At 37.2% G+C, this 22147-nt stretch overlaps 1 protein-coding gene across 6 annotated transcripts in view; it reads left to right on the top strand.

Annotated features, from left to right (window-relative positions):
• The window catches only part of LOC150109418 (basement membrane-specific heparan sulfate proteoglycan core protein-like), a 1783738-nt gene that overhangs the window by 1743523 nt on the left and 18068 nt on the right, over positions 1-22147 (top strand). For all 6 annotated transcript variants that reach the window (XM_090413063.1, XM_090413041.1, XM_090413033.1 and 3 more), the window contains one exon: positions 3978-4081. In XM_090413063.1, coding sequence (XP_090269189.1) covers positions 3978-4081 — 104 coding nt within the window. The remainder of the gene's footprint in view (positions 1-3977; positions 4082-22147) is intronic.

Genomic DNA, 22147 nt, shown 5'->3' with positions numbered 1-22147 from the left:
CCTTTTTACAACTATTTTCTAAACAACTTTTACTTTTGTTTTTCTACACTGGTTTTTATATCTGTGTATGCTCTTATTTATTGCATTGTGCACTGCCAAGATGTGTTTCATTTGTTTTTATATACAGATTTTTAGACCTATATATATGGCACTTATTTATTACACTATTTACTCACACAGCATGATCATAGCCGCCCTTACACCATGTAACCAAAAACAAACATCACACAACATTTACACTAGGCACAGATGTTTGGAACCAGACCAAGATTCATCCTTCCAGCAGAGTCAAACTTCATCCTTTGTTCCTTGAAAAATGTGAAACTCAGAAATTTTCAAACCTTAACCATTCTGAATTATACTAGCTTCAGAGTTCTGAGAAGTGGTTATCATTAACTGCTCATAATAAATATATATATATATATATATATATATATATATAATATTGATTAGGTTATTTAATTAATTTTAGTTACAGAAACTGTCCAGCTTGTTCTTTTTGAAATTAGTGCAGTAGAATGTACTAATTAGTGCATTCTACTCTCAGCTCAGTTTTGCCCAAGATGACAAGAACTAGTAAGCACACGCTACATGACTCATATCTTGTGATTCATGTTCTGAATGTAGTTAACTGATCTCCTCTTCTCCCACTGATGAAATTCATCCATGTAACATTGGATGAATTATATCAGAGTTTGTAATAAATTCTATATTTTCTGTGCATGTGTTAGCCATGTAAGTGTTGATAGTACTTATTATTATTTCCCAAGACCTCATGGAGTCAGACTCATCTGGAATGTCCTTTTATCACACACACATCTCATCATACAGTGTCTTAAACACACTCCTTGCAGACACCACACTCTCAGGCAAGGCGTTCCAATCATTCACAACTCTGCACGAAAAAAACCTGCCTCTCACTCCCCTTTCCAGGGATGACCTCTGGTTCTCCCCTGATCTCCCACTATTCTCTGTAGAACTTCTCCACCATTGATATTATAACAACCCCTTACCAACTTGTAGGTCTCTATCATATCTTCCCTCTTCCTCCTGTCCACCAGACTTTGCAAATTACATCTTCTCAATCTTTTCTCATACTCAACATTCCAGAGGTCAGAAACTACCTTAGTCAGTCGCCTTTGGACCCTTTCCAACATCTCTTCATCCTTCTGAAAACCCAGGGCACAGTAGTCCATGGGTGGCCTAATCAAAGCCTTATACAATGGAACAAGAATTTCCCTACTTCTACACGTCAGTGTCCTCTGCATCATTCCCAGAAGTCTTTGTGTTGTCTTCACAATTTTAGCGATGTGTCCCCTAAATTTTAGATCCTTATCCACTATCACCCCCAGATCTCTTATTTCCTCTATCTCCAACAATATATTCTCACCAAGCATAAATTCTGCATCCCATCTTTGTTTTCCAAATTTTAAAACCTTACATTTTGCAACATTGAAGTCACATCCCCATTTGCTTGCCCAATCACTCAATTTATTCAAGTCTTCTTGCAAGGCCACAACATCCTCACTACTCTTTATGGTTTGTCCCAACTTTGCATCATCTGCAAACAAATATCTCCATCCAAATCTTTGCCGATATATTAATATACAAGTTAAATAGTAATGGCCCTAAAACAGACCCCTGAGGCACTCCACTAGTGACTTTCCTTTTCCTGGATATCGCACCCCCATACACAACTTGTTGATACCTATCAGATAGCCAGTCTCCAATTCAATGCACTAGTCTAATATCCAACCCTATCTGCTTTAGTTTGACTGTCAACTTATTATGAGGTACTCTATCAAAAGCCTTTGTGAAATCCAAGTATATTACTGTGTATCCTTCTCCTCTGTCCAAGAAAGCAGTCGTTTTATTGTAATAAGTAAGTAGATTACTAAAACATGACCTCCCTTTAGCAAATCCATGCTGTCCATCAAAGATTATACCATTATTGTCAACCCAATTCTGAATCCTAGTTCTCACATGCTTCTCCAACAACTTAACCACAACACCTGACACAGAGATAGGCCTATAGTTTGATGCTTGAGTTCGATCACCTCCTTAACGAAGTGGCACAATCTTGCCCTCCTTCCACTCTTTAGGAACTTGACCAAGTGCAAGATTCATATTAAAAAAATATGTCAAGGCAGGTGTCAACTCTCTGGCACATTCCTTCAGAATACGCAGTGATATATTATCAAGTCCCACAGCCTTATTTACATCTAGTTTACTCAACTCCCCAAACACCTCTTGCTCACTTACAGTCAGTCTCTCCTCCCCATCATCAACTGCTCTCAATCTCTCCACGAAGTCACATTCACAAGGTTGAAAGATCTTTATGAATTGCTCATTAAGTATCTCCACCACACATTCTGCAATAGCTGTCTTTATACCATTTCCTCCAATCAATGTCATCCTTCCATAATCATTCTTTCTTTTGATGGCTACATATCGAAAGAACTCCCTAGGATTCTTTTTGGCTTCATTAGCTAACTGCTGTTCATATATCTCGAAATTAAAATTCTATCTCAAATAAATCCTAAACCAATAATTTGGTGGAGATATGTAGATGATATCTTCATTGTATGGAACCACAACAAAGATGACCTAATTGATTTTCTCAATAAAATCAACTCCTTTCACCATTCTATTAAATTTACTCTAGAATTTGAAAAAGACAAACTAGCGTTCTTAGACATCTTAATTAAGAAGCAAATTAATGGCCTTTATGAACCTATCAGTCTACAGAAAACCTACGAATACAGGACATATCTACATTTCAGCTCCTCACACCACATTTCTCACAAACTCAGCATAGTACACATACTAAAGAAAAGAGCTGTCTGCATTACAACAGATGAAAAGGACCTCCAAGATGAATTAACATTGATATCTATTAACTTCGCCTTGAATGGCTACCCACGAAAATCATAAAACTATGAATGGCTACAACAAAATCCTTTTCTCTGAGCCACCATAAAGAGAAGACACTCAATATATTACAATAATTGCCATTCCGTATGTGAGCAGTATCTCAAACAAGCTCGCTAATCTCCTCAAACCACACAAAATAAGAGTGACAGTCAAACCTATAGAAACAATTCGTAAACTACTACAATCTCCAAAAGGTACCCATCCTTTCTATAAGTATGCCGGAGTCTATAATATCCCATGCTTGTATGGTTCAAGTTACATCGGCCAGACTTCGAGAAGCCTCAAGATTAGACAGAAGGAACACATTGGTTATGTTAAAAACAACAGACAAGACATATCAGGCCTGTCATCACATTTCTCCATAACAAACCACATCATTGAGTGGGACAAAAGTTGTACCCCTTACATAGAAGAAGACTACCACTCTCGAATGTTGAAAGAAGCAGCCACAGTCGCACGTACTACAGATAACCTTAACAGGAATCAAGGTTTAATACTTCCAGAGATATGGAAAACCCTAATTAGATCTCTGAACACCCAAGAAATGAACTTTAATGCTAACTATAGAATGTCCCTTAGCAACAACAAGTAAATCATGTACACACAATATGTGTATTATTCACGTTCAATGCTATTTTAGTTTGTAACTATAATTTTTAGAATTTACAGTTCAGACCTATTTTGTGATATGTTTTAACCTCAGTGCTTGTACCCTGACGATGCCAGTGGCTTACGTTTGGTGAAACTAGTCGGTATTAAAATACTTATCCATTTACATTTGGAATATAACATATTCTGGAAGAACTAACTCATATGGGGGTAGGGGGTTTTTCCACCCAGAAACTTGGGTTTTTTGTCCCCCAGAACAAGCAAACTAGCACTGTACACACATTTCTACAGACATAGGCCACATCCAAGAATAAGGAGTAACCAACCTATTCTGTAGGATTTTGGTTCCGAATACACAGTAAAAGTGTAGGTCTACGCGTGAGTGTAAATTAGGATAGGATAGTACCATTTCATTTATTTATTTTCTGTTGCAGAACTGGACGTCATGGTAGTATGGAATTAGATGGCATTCCTCAGCACTATGGAGAGTCTCAAGGTATCCTTCAGATGTTAAATACTGAGGGGAATATTTATATTGGTAAGAAGGCCTGTCATAAAATTTTAATGACATTAAAAATATTGAGTCAGTTTTCTAGTTTTTTAGTGTTGAGCCACTTGAAATTATTAAATATTAATCATTTTGTTGATGATGATGATTGCTTATTTAATGTGCAGTGTTTTTCTCAAACTAAGTGTAGAGTCTTTCATATTACTCATGTAGCATCAGTTTGCTATAGATTCTGAAACTTCTTGGAGAGGAATGGGGAGGATAATTCAAAAAGAATAAAAAAAAATGCAAGATTACTGACTGTACATGGCAATTAACAATCTTGGACAGAGGAGGTTTCAATGTCAATGCACTGCTACTGTCTGTTTTGTTCATCTCTTCTGTCTCCTCATACATTTTCTGTTTTGCGGTTAAAAACCATAGGGCTCTGCAAAAGAAATTCTCATCATCCACGAATTCTCTTCAAAGAAAATGAAGTTTTCATTTAGTGGGAAACTGCTGTTTGGTAGCAGAAATTCGGAAATATACTAATGAAAGGTGATTATACAGAACAGACTTGTTTTCCAGAATGTGTCTTCCATTGGTTTGCTATTAGGATTTTGCATTTCGATGATGACATAAGTCAAGTTGCAGAACTGATATCATATTTTTTTGCTTTACACGTAGGTTTAAATTAAAAAAGCTTGACATGTTCATAGATGATTTTCAGATTTCAAATGGAATACATTCCATGCAGTGGATAACATGCAGGATCTCAAGTTGACGATTGTAAGAGACCTGAAGTCTACAATGAACACAACAAGGATATAGAAAGACACTGATGGAGAGAAGGAAATCATTGTACAAAGGCTACATTAGTCCATGCCTGGACTATTGTGGACAATATCATATGGCGATTTCATGACAAAATTATGTTTCCTGATTGTAAAGATTAAGAATGTTAGTGATCTTACAGTACAAAGAAGACAAAAGCAAAATTTATAATAAAATTAGTTTAATCCTTTTTCCAAGGGTGAGCAAACAAAGTTTGCGCCTGAAAGTATCTTCAGGACTGGGATAAGGTGGTGCAACACCGTGGAGCAAGCTACCAACACTCCTATCTCAGTATCTCCTATAATGCAAAACACATCTCCTTGCAGATATGTCTAATGTTATGCATTAAGGGAAGGGCCACTACCCAGACTAGTTTCGACCTTTATTGAGGTCTCTTCAGTGGGAGCCAGGCCCAAGTGGAGATACCAGGCAGAAGCATTAGCAGGTCATCTCTACCTATAGGAGTTGCCAAATGGTAAGGATTAAACTAATTTTATTATACTCTAACCAAGTGAAAAATAAACTTTCAACATCTTTCTCTAAATCCAGAGTAATTTATTAAAAAAGGGCGGCACACCATTTGGCAACTCCTATAGGTAGAGATGACCTGCTAATGCTTCTGCCTGGCTCCCACTGAAGAGACCTCAATAAAGGTCGAAACTAGTCTGGGTAGTAGCCCTTCCCTTAATGCATAACATTAGACATATCCGCAAGGAGATGTGTTTTGCATTATAGGAAATACTGAGATAGGAGTGTTGGTAGCTTGCTCCACCTTTGCAATGAGTTGCGCTGGTGTTGCACCACCTTACCCCAGTCCTGAAGATACTTTCAGGTGCGAACTTTGTTTGCTCACACTTGGAAAAAGGATTAAACTAATTTTATTATACTCTAACCAAGTGAAAAATAAACTTTCAACATCAAAAAGCAAAATTTGCTCACCTGATTTCCATGGTGGTGATGAATCTCTGGAGATGCTAAGCCAATATCAGGGATCTGAAATGGTAGTTGTGAGAAGAGTTTGATGAATAGCTAGAGAACAGATATTATTATTATTATTACCCAAGACCCCATGGAGTCAAAGACTCATCTAGGAGGTACTTTTATCAAACAGCTCATCATGCCGTGCTTTAAACACACTCAAATTCTCTGCAGACACCACACTCTCAGGCAAGGCATTCCAATCATTCACAATTCTGCAGGAGAAAAACCTGTCTATCATTCCCCTACTCACACCCTCCTTATACAGCTTCCAGGGATGACCCCTGATCCCCACTGTTCTCTGTAGAACCTCTCCAGCATTAATCCTATAACAACCCCTTAATAACTTGTAGGTCTCTATCATATCTCCTCCTGTCCATCAGACTCTGCAAGTTGCATCTTCTCAATCTTTCCTCATACTCGAGATGTTGAAAGATGAAGAGATGTTGGAGAAAGTCCAGAGGCGACTGACTAAGGTAGTTTCTAACCTCTGGACCTTCTCCAACATCTCTTCATCCTTCCAAAAACCAGATGACCAAATATGTGTACAATAGTCCATGTGTGGCCTAATCAAAGCCTTATACAATGGAACAAGAATCTCCCTACTTCTATAAGCCAGTGTCCTCTGCATCATTCCCAGAAGCCTTTGTGTTGTCTTCATAATTTTGGCTATGTGTCCCCTAAATTTCAGATCCTTATCCACTATCACCTCCAGATCTCTTATTTCCTCCACCTCCAACAATATATCCTCACCAGATATGATAGACTTTTAAATTAATAAGGGGATTTTACCAGATTGGTCCAGAAATAATAAAGAAAAACACAAAAGTTGTCCCTGAAAGTGTTTAAGCAAGGTAGTGGGTATATTTATTTATTTATTTATTTTATATATTTGTAAGTGAGTGGAATGCATTCCAGAATGGTTATGTGAAAATGAAGTGTGTCAATGAGATTTTGACAATATAAGTTGAGTTTATGAATGTGACAATAAGATTTAATTTTAATATAAGAGTATTGTATTGTATGGTGATTCCATGATGAAATTGTGTTTCCTAGTTATAAAGGTCAAGAATGTTAGTGATCTTATAGAATATAGAAGGCAAAGTACGAATGAAAGGTTGACAAGTACAGCATGAGAAATGATATCAAAGTTTTCTAGAACTGTATTACTAGTTACTAGAATATGCCAGGTAGTGGCATCCACCTTGATATATTTGTTATTAACATGTGGCCTCCATTAAGTCAGAAACTCTTAGTTTAACATGAGTCATGCACTAGGTCAAGTTCCAAAGGAGTGAAAGGAAGGCAAGATTGTGATGCTTCATAAGGGAGGCAACAGAACTCAAGCATGAAATTATTGGCCTATCAGTTGTTGTGGTTAAAGTGTTGGAGAGGCTGGTGAGAACCAGTATCCAGAATTGGGTTGAAAACAATAGTGTTATCTTTGAATGAAAGCATGGATTTGCTAAAGGGAGATCATGATAGTAATCTACTTACTAATTACAATAAGCTCATGGCTTCATTAGACAAAGGAGATGGATACACAGTAGCATACTTAGATTTTGCCAAGGCTTATGATAGAATACCATATGATAAGTTGATAGTCAAACTAGAATGGATGGGATTGGATATCAGACTAGTGCATTAGATCGGAGACTGGCCATCTGATGGGTATCGGCAAGTTACGTATGGAAAAGCAATGTCCCTGAGGAGGAAAGCCACTAGTGGTGTGCCTCAGGGGACTGTTTTAGGGTTATTGCTGTTTAACCTGTATGTTAATGATGTTAGTGAAGATTTGGATTGGGATATTGAGTTGTTTCAGATGATGCAAGTTGGGACGAACTGTGAGGAGCAGAGCAGATGTTATGGCCTTACAAAGAAGACTGGAATAGATTGAGTGAATGAGCAGAGGAGTGGGGATGTCAGTTGAGTGTTGCAAAATGCTTTACGATTTGGGAAACATAGATGGGATGTAGAATTTATGCTTGGTGGGGGATATATTGTTGGAGGTGGAGGAAATAAGAGTTCTTGGGGTGATAATGGTTAAGAATCTAAAATTTAGAGGACACATTGCCCAAATTGTGAGGACAACACAAAGACTTCTGGGAATGATGTGGAGAACACTGACTGTAGAAGTAGGGAGATTCTTGTTCCATTGTATAAGGCTTTGATTAGGCCACACATAGACTACTGACACCTGGTTAAAGGATGAGATGCTGAAAAGGGTCCAGAGGTGACTGACAAAGCCGGTTTCTGATCTCTAGATTATCGAATATGAGGAAAGTTGAGAAGATGCAATTTACAGAGTCTAACTGATATGAGAAAGAGGGGTGATATGATATGATAGAGATGTAGAAGTTGGTAAGGGTTTGTTATAGGATCAGTGAGGTGTTTGATAAAATGATGGGAGATCAGGGAAGAACAAGAGATTATCCCTGGAAGCTGTATAAGGAGGGGAGGGATTCATCCCAAACAAGGGAGTGAGAAGGAGGTTTTTTGCGCTCAGAGTTGTGAATGATTTGAATGTCTTGCCTGGGAATATGTGTCTTTGACTCCATTGGGTCTTTGGGTAATAATAACAATAGAAGAAGTGAAAAAAGAATAGTAAGAAATATATTGTAAGTCATGGTCTGATAGCAGCAAATTAAGAAGAGCCACAATTGTGCAATTTAGTCATTGTACAGGTTGTTCAGGAAGAATGGTGTGCAGTGCTTGTACATGTATGAAGTGTGTTTGATGGGCTGAAAGAATCGATGTATAACAAATGGATTACACATAGAACAGAGCATTATTCAATGCTCTGTTCTATGTGAGAAGAAAGGAGTAAAGTGAAAAATCAGAACTAGAGTTATGGGGGGGAGGGAAAGGTGCTGGCAAACAGATATGCAGAACCCTTAAGGCAAGTGAGGATGATCAAAAACTGCTGAATGTGGCTCTGACAACTCAAATTTGAATGCGATACTAATGCCAGAAGTATTCAGAATAAGAGAAAGGCGTTTTCACATTAGCTAGTCCCCAAAGTTATAAGCATTAGTGAGATTAGATTGATGGAAAATGATTATAGAATGTAAGGGATATAACAATTTCAGGAAGGATAAAGAAAACAGGCTGGGAGAGGGTCTGTTTTTGATGATAGCAAAAGAATTCTAGTGAACAAGAATGGGAGGTCATTAAGGCAATATATGACCCATTGGTGCTATAGGCCAGGAGGTGTAAAGGAAGAGGTGGATAGCTGGCATCAGGAAATAACACAATTTTATATTAAATTCATATAGCTACTAAGAGATAATGAATTGAAACCACACACAGCATCTCTGTGTTTGAGAGCGCTGGGTCTGATGATAACACATCAAAAGATTTATCCGTAATCAAGTTAGCTATATTGCTTCCAGATGGGGAGAGTGATTATGTAGTCTTCACCTGAGAGATTGTCAAATTTGGAATTTTCAGTTAAGGAGCATATATGAAACTAGAACTAACAGAGCAGGTCATTATCTCAAACTTAGGAAGTAACAGGCTATATACTGAAGGGTTTAAGGATAAATCAGATGAGATAGCACATAAATGTTAAGAGCAGCATTCTTAAGAGGCTGAAAAAAAAAATAATGTGTTGGTAGATATAGAGAGAGGGTGATCAGCAGTCAAGCAGTGCAGAACATTGGCAAGAAGAGTAACCAGCATGGTAAGGAATAAAATTAAATTATAAGAGGAAATTATTAGCCAAATCCCAAAGAAAATTGCAGCCTATGGAAGAATAAATTTAATGAATGCACATGGCAAGGAAGTGAAAGAAGAAGTAGTAGAATTTTCAGTTACTGAGTAATTAGTACTGAGATTGCATCATCCAGGTAGAGATATTGCTTTGAGAGATGTGACAGGGACTGGTATAAGAACAAAGATAGATGAAATGAAAATGCTTAGGATATTGTAGGATATCTTGATGCCATTACAACAATGGAATTTAATGGGATATATTGGCTCACGTTATAAGAATGTACAAGGGAGTTGACAGTGCTTCTGATTAGATTGCTTAATTTGTCTCAGCTATAGTAAGGTCCCAAGACAGTGGGAAAAGGCAAAAATAGTTCTGTTGCATAAAGAAAGTTCGAAGACAGAGATAGCAAATTTTAAACCAATCAGTATCTCAAGGAGTGGTTGGTTAGGGCATTGCAGAAAGAATCAGAATTGAAGAATGGGCATATAGGAACCTGAAAGGTTTTGTCATAATTTACCCAGTTTTTATAATAAAATGACAGTTGAGTTGGATAAGGAAATGTCTATGCCATGCTATTACTTAAGGATAAATTGGGTTGGATATGAAGCTAATGATACAGATAAGAGGGCGGATGTTATTCAGAGATCAGCATTATATACAGAAGAGTAGAATCTACAACCAGTGGTGTGCCATAGGGATCTACACTTCGGCTGCTGCTGCAGCTATTTAATTTGTATATTAATAATAGGAAATGATCTAAAAGAAAATATCCAGTTGTTTGGTGATGTGAACTGGATTTAAAAAGACTGATAGCATGATTAAAGGATAATGGTTGCCAGTTTAATGTAACAAAATGTAAGGTTATGTACTTTGGAATGAAATTATGATAAGCTGTGCATTACATAGATGAAACTAGACTAAAGGAAACTAATGGGTATAAGGATTTATGGGTGGTGGCAGACAGGGAGTTAAAGCTCAAGGACAAAAGAGCACAAAGGATTACTTCGATGTTGAAGAACACACACACACAAGTTGAGATATGGAGGATATTCTCTCTCTCTCTCCAAGATTTTGACATGACCACATCTAGATTACTGTCCACAGATTTCATTACCTGGGTTTCTTGGTGTGAAGAGGATTCAGAAGTGGACATCCAAATTGCTGACAGGTCTGTGGAATTGCTCCTTATTAGTATAGATTAAAGAGTTTTGTGGATATTACAAAATTTAGTTGTTAAGAGAAACATGAGTCACTAAAGTGGTTTTATAGGATTTATGCTTTAGATCTTTTTCACTACATGACAAGAACGTAGAGAACAACTGATTGCACTGGAAAATGTATGAGTGTAGTTAATAAGAATGTGATGGCTAGATTTCTTTTTCTTAGAGAGTGGCAAATGAGTGGAATGGATAAGAGGTGTTTTTTTTTTAAAGAGTTGGCTTATGTAGTTATTAAGGAAAGAAAAAAGCTGTTACTTTTATATGCTGTGTGGTGTGTGTACATACACACACACACGCAGTGTCCGAAAAAAAACTCCGGAGTTTTTATTGAAATTTATTTTATGATGTTTTGAAGCAAGTAGAAATGTATGCAGCATATATTATCAAAGTACAATGTCACAAGTTTGATTACCTCTTAGTGTAACTAAATGTGTATCATTTACATCCCTACAGATATCAAAATGGAATTCCACTTCAGACCACACTTGGTAAGCATATCCATAGGAATTGCTTCTGTGGTTGCTGTTGTTCTGTAGTGCAAGTGGGCAAGGGACTGGATGTTTTTTTTTTGATACACAGTGTCTTTTACATAGCCCCAAAAGAAGAAATCCATTGGAATTAAATTGGGACTGCGCTATGGCTAAGCAATAGGACCTCCTCTGCCTATCGATTTTCCTGGGAACCGGTTGTTGAGCACAGTATGCACAATTGCTGCATAATATGTTGGTCCTGTTGGAAAATGAGGCCTTCCACATTCTCAGTCTGGGGAAACACAAAGTTCTTTAGCATATCCGGGTATACATTTGTAATCGTCTTCTCATGGGAAAAAAAATGGCTCAAAAATGCAATCATGCATAATGCCACACAAGATATTCACTTTTGGACTGTTACATGTGAATTCCACTAGTTCTTGCAAATTTTCTGACCTCAGACCCAATAATTATGGAGAATCACAACTCCATGCACATGAAATGTTGCCTCATCAGAAAATAAAATTCTTTGGAGGTAGTTGTGATGTTCAGCAGTGAGGTCTAACATGGTGGTCACAAACTGAACTCTTTGTTGTCAATCAGTAGGCTGGATATGATGAACAAACTGCACTTCAATCTCTTGTGAACAACGTCATGCACTGTGCTTTTAGGAATGTTTAATTGACAACTCACACTACAAACCAAATGTTTCAGGCTATGCTGGAAAGACAATCAAATTTATTCCACGTTTTCTGCACTTGTTGTAGGCCCTACCTGTTGTGTCCTTTTAAAACACATCCTGTTTCCAAGAACTGTTGATGTCACTTATGTGGATGCTTTTGCCACTTGGAGCATTCCCACCTGAAATTCCTTTGGACAGTTGTCACTAACTTCGTTTCTGTGAACCATAACACAGACACACACACACACACTGGGCTTTCTCTTGTGGCGATGCCATTACTGCAGCACGACACGTCTGTACAGCTATCTGGTTTGTCGGTGTGCTGCTATCAGGTGGACAACATCTGAACTACAACTTGAATATTGTCACTTCACAAATATGAACTAAACACCATCATATGGTGGTCCAAATAGAAAATACTTGTGTTAGAAACTCTGGAGTTCTTTTTCAGACACGCTGTGTGTGTGTATGTATATCGTTCATGATCATATTTAGCCATAAGCAACACTGTCAGTGAATAAGTGGACAGAAGTCAGTCAGTTTTCAATTGAAATCTCTAATCTTTTATCTAATTAGAGATAAAATTAGCAATAAAATAAAAAGGTAGTCATATTTTGCTTCCAGCTAGGGAGAGTGAACATGTGGTCTTTACCTGAGGTTGCCAGGTGTGCAGAATTTCCAGTTAAGAAGGAATATGTGGAATTCCAGAGTGATTATGAGAAGCTAAGAAGCATCTTGGAGCATTGCTATGGCATAAAAATCTGGAGGAGAAAGATGTAAGCAATGCATGGGATATGATCAAGGGAGAGTGTTTGAAGAAAGCCAATCAGACTATATATCTGAGTGTCAGGAGTATAATTAGGTAGGAGTTAGATGGATTAGCAGCATTGAGCAGGAGTTGCAAAAAAGCTGAGGAGAGAATGTAAAGAGAAAGTGATCAGTAAATTCATGATCAGAACCTTAATCTGCTTAGTTTGTTTTTTCATTAGTGATGCTTTTATTGAATAAAGAGAAGCAAAAAGGATGACCAATATGGCAAAGGAAGCCAGCCAAGCAGTCCAGAGAAAACTGAGAATAACTCTTTTGCAAAATTGCAAGTAAAAGGAAGATGACTTTTAAGAATAACTTTAATGAATACTGATTGTAGGGAAGCAACAGAAGCAGATGAAATACTCGAGTCGCTGAGTGATCATTATGCAATGATGTACCATTCAGATGGAGATATTACATTGCCAGACATTAATTAATGCAAAGGTGAATTGGAGGAACTCCAAAAACTGCAAAACCTTAATGCAAATATAGCTATGGTATAACAGCTTATGTATTATGTTCAAGAGGACTTAGCTCTTCTGACCAGTCTGTTTAATGGTCAGAAGACAAATTAGTTCCATTCTGTGAAGGACACTCTAACAGCAGACCAATCAATATGTTAGAAGTGGTAGTTAATGTATTGGAGAAGTTGGTAAAATGCAAAATCCAGGAACAGGTAGATATTCTATGGGGTGGGGTGGGGACATGATGCATGATTCTGGAAATGATAGATCTTGTCTTAATAACCTGCTCAGTTTTTATAATAAAGTGATACACTTGCATTGGAGGAAGGGATAGCCATCATGATACTGCTGGACTTTTCAAAGGTATGTGATAAGATCCCACATGGAACTCTTTTTAATACACTGGAGCAGATAGAGATAGATGTAAAGATAACATGAATAAAAGGTGGCTGATGGATAAATAGCAAAGAATACTATATGAGGTAACCAAATCCAGAAGAAGGTGAGTGACTAGTGGTGTGTGTGTGTGTGTGTACCATATATCACTAGTCAGTGATATAAGAAATGATTTAAGAGAAATATGTGGTTGTTTGCTGATGGTGAAAAACTGGAAAGAGCAATAAGTAATGAAGATGGTACAGAGACCCTGCAGTATGATTTAAATAAATTGGCAGTATAGGCAAAGGCAGGCACAGGGTCCAAGGCTTGCTGTAGTGCCTGTATAGTGTCTAGGATAGCCCTGGCATTTCACTCTCGAGAGCTGTCACACCTTGCCAGAAAGTGGGCACCCATGTGTGGTTCCATGGTAGGTAGGGAGCCTTTGCACTGAATCAAACCCCCTCTGAGAATGAATAATTTATCTTGTTTATCAAGTGCCCTCAATAAGCCCAAATCAGGTATAGAAATCATAAAATCGTCCACAAAAAACCAAGTAAGAAACAAAAAAAACTGTTTGTAATCTTTCACTCAATAGGTGAATGTCCAATAGGAAAAATGTCATCCTTCATTCAGAAGAGTTTAGAAGGATTGGGATATTTCCAAAATCTGTAAAGAACTTTGTTCAGGATATCCTTATTGAAGCAGCTACAGTAGTGCAATCAGAAAAATTACTCTATGTGACATCTATTGGAGAATACCAGTATTCTCCACAAAACTTTGTAATATCAGATTGGACCTCCTTGATGTCTCTGATGAAGAGATATTCTTTGAATTCAGGGACCTAGAAGTGACAGCCATAAGAAGAAGAATCCTGACATGTAGGCATGGACATCTGGATCCCATTAGAAATATCCTATCAACAAACCAAAACCTCTACCATCTGTCAGAGCAAGATATCTCAACTGTCCAGTATGGCTTTGTATCCCAAACCTCTTAGAGTGGTTTATTATTATTATTATTATTATTATTATTATTATTATTATTTTTGACACCTCCAGGGAGTCCAAAGACTCATCGAGGGAGAGTGTGCCGACAGCATCGAACGATTGTCCCCCTTCCAACTACTAACCGCGCTCAAACTTACTTAACTGAGCCATTAGTAGCAGAGGTTCTACCAATCGACCAACGTCAGAAATATGGTCATTCTCAAACAACTTATATCATACAAGTCAGGTTAATGCTATGACATATGTGACAGACTTATGTGGGAACAGAGGTGGATGAATTGAATATTGCAGAATTTCAATGTAAATACAGCTATTGGATTAGATGGGATATCAGCTTAGGTTTTTGTGAGAACGTACAAGGGAACTGGCAATGCCTCTGACTAGACTCTTTAATTTAATTCTCAGCTCTGGTAGAGTTCCAAGGGAGGGGAATGAGGGCAAAATAATTCCCTTGCATAAAGGAGGTTCTAAAAGTGCAGTAGCAAATTATAGACCAATCAGTATCTTAGGAGTGGTGGTGAAAGTACTAGAAAAATTGGTCAGAAAGAGAATTCAAGAATGCTTTATAAAAAACAAATGGGCTCCATTTGTTCTAATTTGTGTAACAAATTAGAACAAATGGAGATGGATATGACTGGTTATGTGGATAAGAAGGTAGCTGCTGGACAAATATCAGAAAGTGGCATACGGAGGAGCAGAATCCAAGCAAAATCTATGACTAGTGGTGTGCCTCAAAGTTTGGTGCTGGGGACCATTGATGTTTAATTTGTACATAAGTGATATAGGAAATAACCTGAAAGGGAATATTCAGTTTATAATAAATTTAGTTTAATCCTTTATCCAAGTGTAAGCAAACAAAGTTTGCACCTGAAGTATCTTCAGGACGGAGACAATCTGCCTCAACTTGCCTCAGTCCTGAAGATACTTCAGGTGCAAACTTTGTTTGCTTACACTTAGACAAAGGATTAAACTGAATTTATTATAGTCTAACCAAGTGGGAAAAAACTTCTAACAAAAGAAATATTCAGTTGTTTGCTTATGATTAAAAATTAGGTAGAGCAATAATGAATCAAGGTAATGTGGAGAGCTTTCAAGATGATTTAGAGGCTGCCAATATGGAGTAAAAGATAATGGATAATAACAGTTTAATCTGCAGAAATACAAAGTTATGCATTTTGGGATAAATGGATTACAAGCTGTGTATCACATTCCCCCCCCCCTTAATAAATCTAGTTTCCCTGAATTTGCACATCCACCACATTCAGCAACACTTTCTCAAGTCTTCTTACACTGTAACCATTCAAATGCAAGCCATCCATCTTATATAGATCCTTTCGCCCATCGAACTCACTCCACACGTCCACAAATTCCACACCACTCGTCATACATAACCCACGCATAAAGTCATTCGCAATTATGGCCCTCCTTTTAAACATTTCACTGTCATACCGTGGCAAAAGACTAATCATTCTAACTCTCTCACTCTTTTCTTTTGCTACCTCAAACAATTCATTCAGGTCTTCTATCATTTCCATTTTGTCTCCTTTCAAATCATTCGTACCTGCCACAACAATCATTTCTTTCACCCTTTCCTTTTGCTCTCTAATAGACTCAGTTACATCCTTTATGGTCGCACCAGGTTGGTACGATTTTGTCAAATCCTCTACTATCACACCTCGTACTAACGAGTCTCCATACAGCACTCTATCCTTCATTTTGTTCATGTTCACACTCATATTTCTATTTTTCCTGTCATACTTTTTATGACAGGAAAAATACACATTCACTCCTTTATTATCATCTAACCACATTCCGACTGCACTCCGCAAAGCGTACATTTCGCAGCTAGTACACTGAATCATCTCTTTTATACTACCGTTCTTTGATAAAGATGGCAAACCATCATTACTGGCCGCCATTTTCCTTCGTACTGGAGCCATACTTACTTGCAACGTATTTTATCAAATTATAAATTATAACACACCAAAAACACACAAAAAGATGCACTAATTGACGCAAGGCAAACTGAACTATGCAATATTAAATAAATTTATCAACGATAACTGAAAATAATACTTATCCGGAGCTTTCACAAACACTACACACTACCCTGGTTTTGCTTGGAGGGAGTTGTGAATGAATGGAATGAGCTGTTAATGGGTTCAAGGAGAGGTATGACAGACTGTGTGGATAGTTTGGGTCTCCTACAATGAGTCTTCAGACTCCATGAAGGTGCCTGTACAATAATAATAATCTGTGCTTGATGTGACAGTAAATCATATGATAATAAAGACTGTAGGTGCTGTGCAAGGGAGACCACACAGCATATTCCTGACAATACCAAAGGTGGAAGGATGAACAGGAGATACAAAAGTTAAAAACAGAGTAATGTGTCACATATCAGGAGACACAAAAGTTAAAAACAGAGTAATGTGTCACATATCAGGAGACACAGAGGCAGTATACCACAACAGTAGCAATATCTGAAACTTATGATGGGAAAGCAACTATAAGTGTGTTAGCGAGGACTTATGCATATATTAGTCAACTGCACCATCTCTAAAAGATATGACTTGCCATTTCCTTTGAGCAAATGAAAGAGAGAAATCATCATGGAATCATGCCTCAAGACATGCCAAGAAAGGGTCACACTACATGAAACTCCTCTTATTAAAAAAAAAAATAATGAAATGTGCAGAGGATCAGAGATGCCTCCAGACACTTTATTAGATGGACCATCAGCAGATGGCATTGATACCTCCACTCCTCCTCATAAGAGAGATAAAGCAATTATTATACCAAGTGACTAGAGAGAGAGAGTGGAAGTTGATGGCGTCTTTGCTATTTTTTCAGAAGAAGAAGAAGAAGAAATGGTGGATATTGGACACCACAATTCTCAAAAAGAAAAATTCCTAGACAAATGAAAACAACTTTTCAGATAATACCATTAAAAAAAAGAATGGAAACCTTTCTACAATGAAATTGTTAGGGATTCTGACAAAACATACTGTTGGTTTAGTCTTTCATCCAACCTTATATTTGCTAGTTGTTGGTTGACCCCACATTCAAACATAAAGAAAATTTTTATTATACTGTGCCACTCTATGTTTGAAATTACACAGTTATTGTGAAGGAATCAAGCATCAAATAGCACAACAGCTACATGAACTTATTACAGGCTGAAATTTTCTTACTTGTGCATGGGGTTTCCCACAAGATTCATATTTTAATGAGCGGTGCAATGAAACTGAAATTAGGCATGCACAAGAGTCAAGTTAAACAAGATATTTAATTCTCTCACAAAATTATTTTTTACATAAGAAACAAGAACTCTATTAAGATCAATACAATTAGAAAATAATTTAAGCATTCTATAAAGTATTTAGATTCTACTCAGCTGAATGCATCATTTACTGCCAGAACATATATATATATATATATATATATATATATATATACACAGGGTGTTCGGGATAAATTTGACATATTTATAATTAATTATATTTTTCCGTAAGTTACATGTATTAACACACACTTCTCTTCATTTAAAAGTTTGGACCCTTCTTCATTCATATACAAGATGTCAGAAAGGATGGATAGCTGGAACCCACCTGAATCATGGAAGAGAATAACTTGTATCATGATGATTCGTGCCCGCCATCAAAATAAGGATATTACGACTGCTGCCCAATGCTCCCTGAATACAGTAAAAACAATCAGGCATGAACTAGAGACTTGCAATGGTGACTACGAGGATGTAGCAAGAAGAAAGATCCCTAGCAGACGATCTGATTGCGTTCGTACAGCAGAATTCCTCGCAAATCTGCAGGAACAGGTGTTGAAGAACCCTGGCATTGGAATTCGGGCTTTGTTCGTGGAGTTGCTAACTGTAGTCAAGCCCTGGATAACAAGGGTAGCCAATGGTAGGCCGTATGTATGGCAGCAGGATTCGGCCCCTTGCCACACCTCTGGGAAAAGTCAAAAATGGTTGTCTGAAAATTTCTACGACTTCACCAGTCCAAATGTTTGGCCTCCAAACTCCCCAGACCTTAACCCCATGGATTATTTTGTATGGGGCGCAGTTGAAAAAGACACCAATCGCACTTCCAGTAATACAAAAGCCCAGTTAATGGATAAAATTAAAACAGTTTTTGCGGCCCTTCCCAGGGAGACTGTAGCATCAGCTTGTTTGAGGTTCCGAAGCAGAATTGAAGCTGTGATCGATGCTAATGGTGGTTATTTTGAGTAAATCTTGTTGATAGTATTGTAATTAACTCTGCCTGTAATGTTTTTTTGTCAATTCATTAAATTTAATAGATACAAAGAAGATTTTCTTTTTCCTTACGAAACTGTCAAATTTATCCCGAACACCCTGTATATATATATATATAAGGCTTTCACAGTTCTCATCCATTAGGATTTCAACGTAGTTTCACTTTAAACAACAACAGTATTCAGCAAAACATTTAAAAAGTAATTCTTTTTAGTCTCGTAGAATAATCACAAACTTCAATTTTATCAAACACTTAGTTGGCATCATCAATATCTATCAGAGGATTAAAATAGTTCTTAAAAGGCTCAGTCTTGCATTACATATACATTGTGAGATAACACATTCTAATACGAACTAATTCTTCAATGAAGTTTCTCACATTAGTTTCACAAGGAAAATGTTTTAGAATATCTTTTTGAAAATTATGGAGACGACAACAACACAACAATATTGTCTCCATAATTTTCAAAAATGCATTCGGATCACCATGTAAGCTTAAAAGAAAGGTTTTATAATATCACTCATTCAAGCTTGACTAGCTGGCTCCAGCAACACGAAATTTGACCAAGTTCTCCGGACACAAGCAACGCTATCATGTGTTAGTTATAGAATAGATATTCTTACCAGTATGATCATCATAGCTTGCACATTATGGAAAACTCTTACAACACTTCTAGGCACTCGATAATCTTCCACTATAGGCAACACAAAACTTATAGTATCCCTGAGTTCAATGACTTATTTGTTAAGACTGGAAAATGTATTTTCTTGCTCGTAATAACTTATCTTACGATAAATCTCGATCATATTATTATCCTTTCACTCGGGTTACTTCCTTTACAAGGTGACAGGAAACTATAAATAAATATGAGTTCGAAGTAAGATTTATTAAAATCGGAACAAGTTTCCAAATCTTTGTTACGTCATACAATCCCAGGTTAGATCACATCTCATGACCTTCCCACACTCTCTCCAATTTCCTTCTGGTTCCTTCTTCCTGTATCTCATAAAATCCTCTCTCTCTCTCTCTCTCTCTTTCCCACCCAAACCTGTTTTTCTCCGCTCTTTCAGTTTACAACGAAATTCCCACGTGATCATTGTACAGTTCCCAACGCTAAGGCACGCGCTATCTCAAAATAACATAGTTTTCTGACATCAGCCAATCAAATCACATTAGCAGAGTCCCTTAGAAATACTTTCACTTTCAGTAACAACAAATAAAATGCATATATTACAGTTTGCTTAGGATACATTTACAAGTTAATATAAAGAATTTATATAAGATAAATAACTAAAAAAAAATTACAATTATTATTTCAATGAACAAAAAACAGTAAGTGTTTAAATTACAATTTACTTAGGAGCAAACTTAGCTCAGGAAATGCAATTCATGTTAAATCATGAATGAAGTATTAATAATCATAAAATTCTTCATTTGTTGTCAATTTAACAATAGACAACAAGGCTCTCTTGCAGAAGTATAAACCAGTATGCTTCTACCTGCAGGACACTTACCTTGAAACTAAATGATGATCCGGCTCTCTGTAATGTTACCATCATTTGTAAGGACAGAACAGGGAATGGACCTGCACACCCAGGAGTTGCTATCCTTGTGATAAACCATGTTCCCTTTCAACAAATTCAAATTATATCAACATAGAAGCAGTTACTATCCAACTGTCAGTCAGAAATATGATAACAGTATGCTGCAGCCACCTTCCTCCTGCCACAGAGATTTCTCAAGATGACCTGATGTCATATTGCAGTTACCATCTTCCTTACTTTTAATGGGAGATGGGCTAGTGCCCAAACAAACATCAGAGAGGAAGAGCTGTTTAGCATATGTTCAACACAACAATCTCTCCTTCTTAAATACAGGAAGCAGCACCTTCTTCAATATGCTTACCCAAACAACCATTGTCATCGATTTAACTATTTGCTCACCCTCCCTTTTTGCATTGTTTAAATGAGAAACTGATGACAACCTATTGGGGAACAGTCATTTTCCTGTGATATCTGCTTTTCTGCCTTTGCACCTATGAACTATATCACAGTGGAAAATTGAGCCAGCTGATTGGTTTACCTTTTCCTCATTAGCTGAATTTGATTCTGCAGCAGTCAGCTTCAAAATCAAACTATGAGCAATATGCAATGCAGTAAAGCATATAACAGAGTCTATTATAGGAGCAGCCACAGCTGCAGTTCCTAAAACATTTAGTTTGTTCCTGTGTTTTCCTAGGCCATGGTGGAATGATAACTGCACAAAAGTCAAAGAAATCCAAAAGAAAGCTTGAGGTATTTTCCAGAGATATCCGACAATAACAAAACTAATTGCTTTCAAATGGGTTTGAGCTCAAGTAAATTACATCTATTATCAGAGTCAGAAGGAATTCTGGATCCAATATACTTCTATATGCTGGCTTGGTTGGCCGAGTGGTTAGTGTATCTGCTCTCCAGCCAAAAGCTCGAATCCCACCATAGGCATGGATGTTTGTGATTGTCTGTGAAAATACTAGTGGTGGTGGGTGGTAGTGGTGTTGGTGTAGATGATGGTAATAGTTGCAGTTTGTTGTAGTTGGTAGATTGAGCGGTGGATACAGAGAATTGTGGAGTGGGTCCCTCAATGAGTCTTTGGACTCTGGAGGTGTCATGTAATAATAATAACATATCAAGATCCACCAACAACAAAGTACGAGAAAAAAATCCTGGAAACGTAAGGCAGGTATATCACCCACAAACTCTCTATCCTAGAACATAATAGTTGCACAGATGCTGATTCAATAGCAATTGCTGACACACACTGGGAGATTTTTTTTTTTTTTGCAAAATAACATTTATCTTATCACCCCCCAAAAAAAAAAAAAAATTTCCTTGCACAAAAAAAGCAAAGCAGAACAACAAAAATTCCAGTTTTTTTTTTTAAACAGCATAGAAGAATACAACAGGCATTTACCATGCTTTGCTTAAATGTTATAATATCCATTACAAGATGGTAAAACATCTGTCACCATCATCCATGGTTTAATTGTTGCACCTTTATATATAACAGAATATTGTGTGAGAGCCTATTTCCAGATAACTGGCAGAAGACAATTATTATTGCTTTTCCTAACCCAGAGAAGGATCCAAAATTCCCAAATAAGTACTGTCCAATTGCTCTGACCAGCTGCTTGTGCAAGATTCTGAAAAATATGATTCTCATATTTTATGGTTTCTGAAGAAAAACAATCTTTTTTTTCCCAGATTTTCATGGTAGAAGACAGTTTGTGTACACTTTTGCCACAGA

The sequence above is a fragment of the Typopeltis vanoorti genome, chromosome 2 (genome assembly GCF_054136105.1).
Source record: "Typopeltis vanoorti isolate ZY-2024b chromosome 2, IOZ_Tvanoo_1.0, whole genome shotgun sequence".
NCBI classification, from domain to species: domain Eukaryota; kingdom Metazoa; phylum Arthropoda; class Arachnida; order Uropygi; family Thelyphonidae; genus Typopeltis; species Typopeltis vanoorti.
This window is presented reverse-complemented; position numbering and strand designations above follow the sequence as displayed.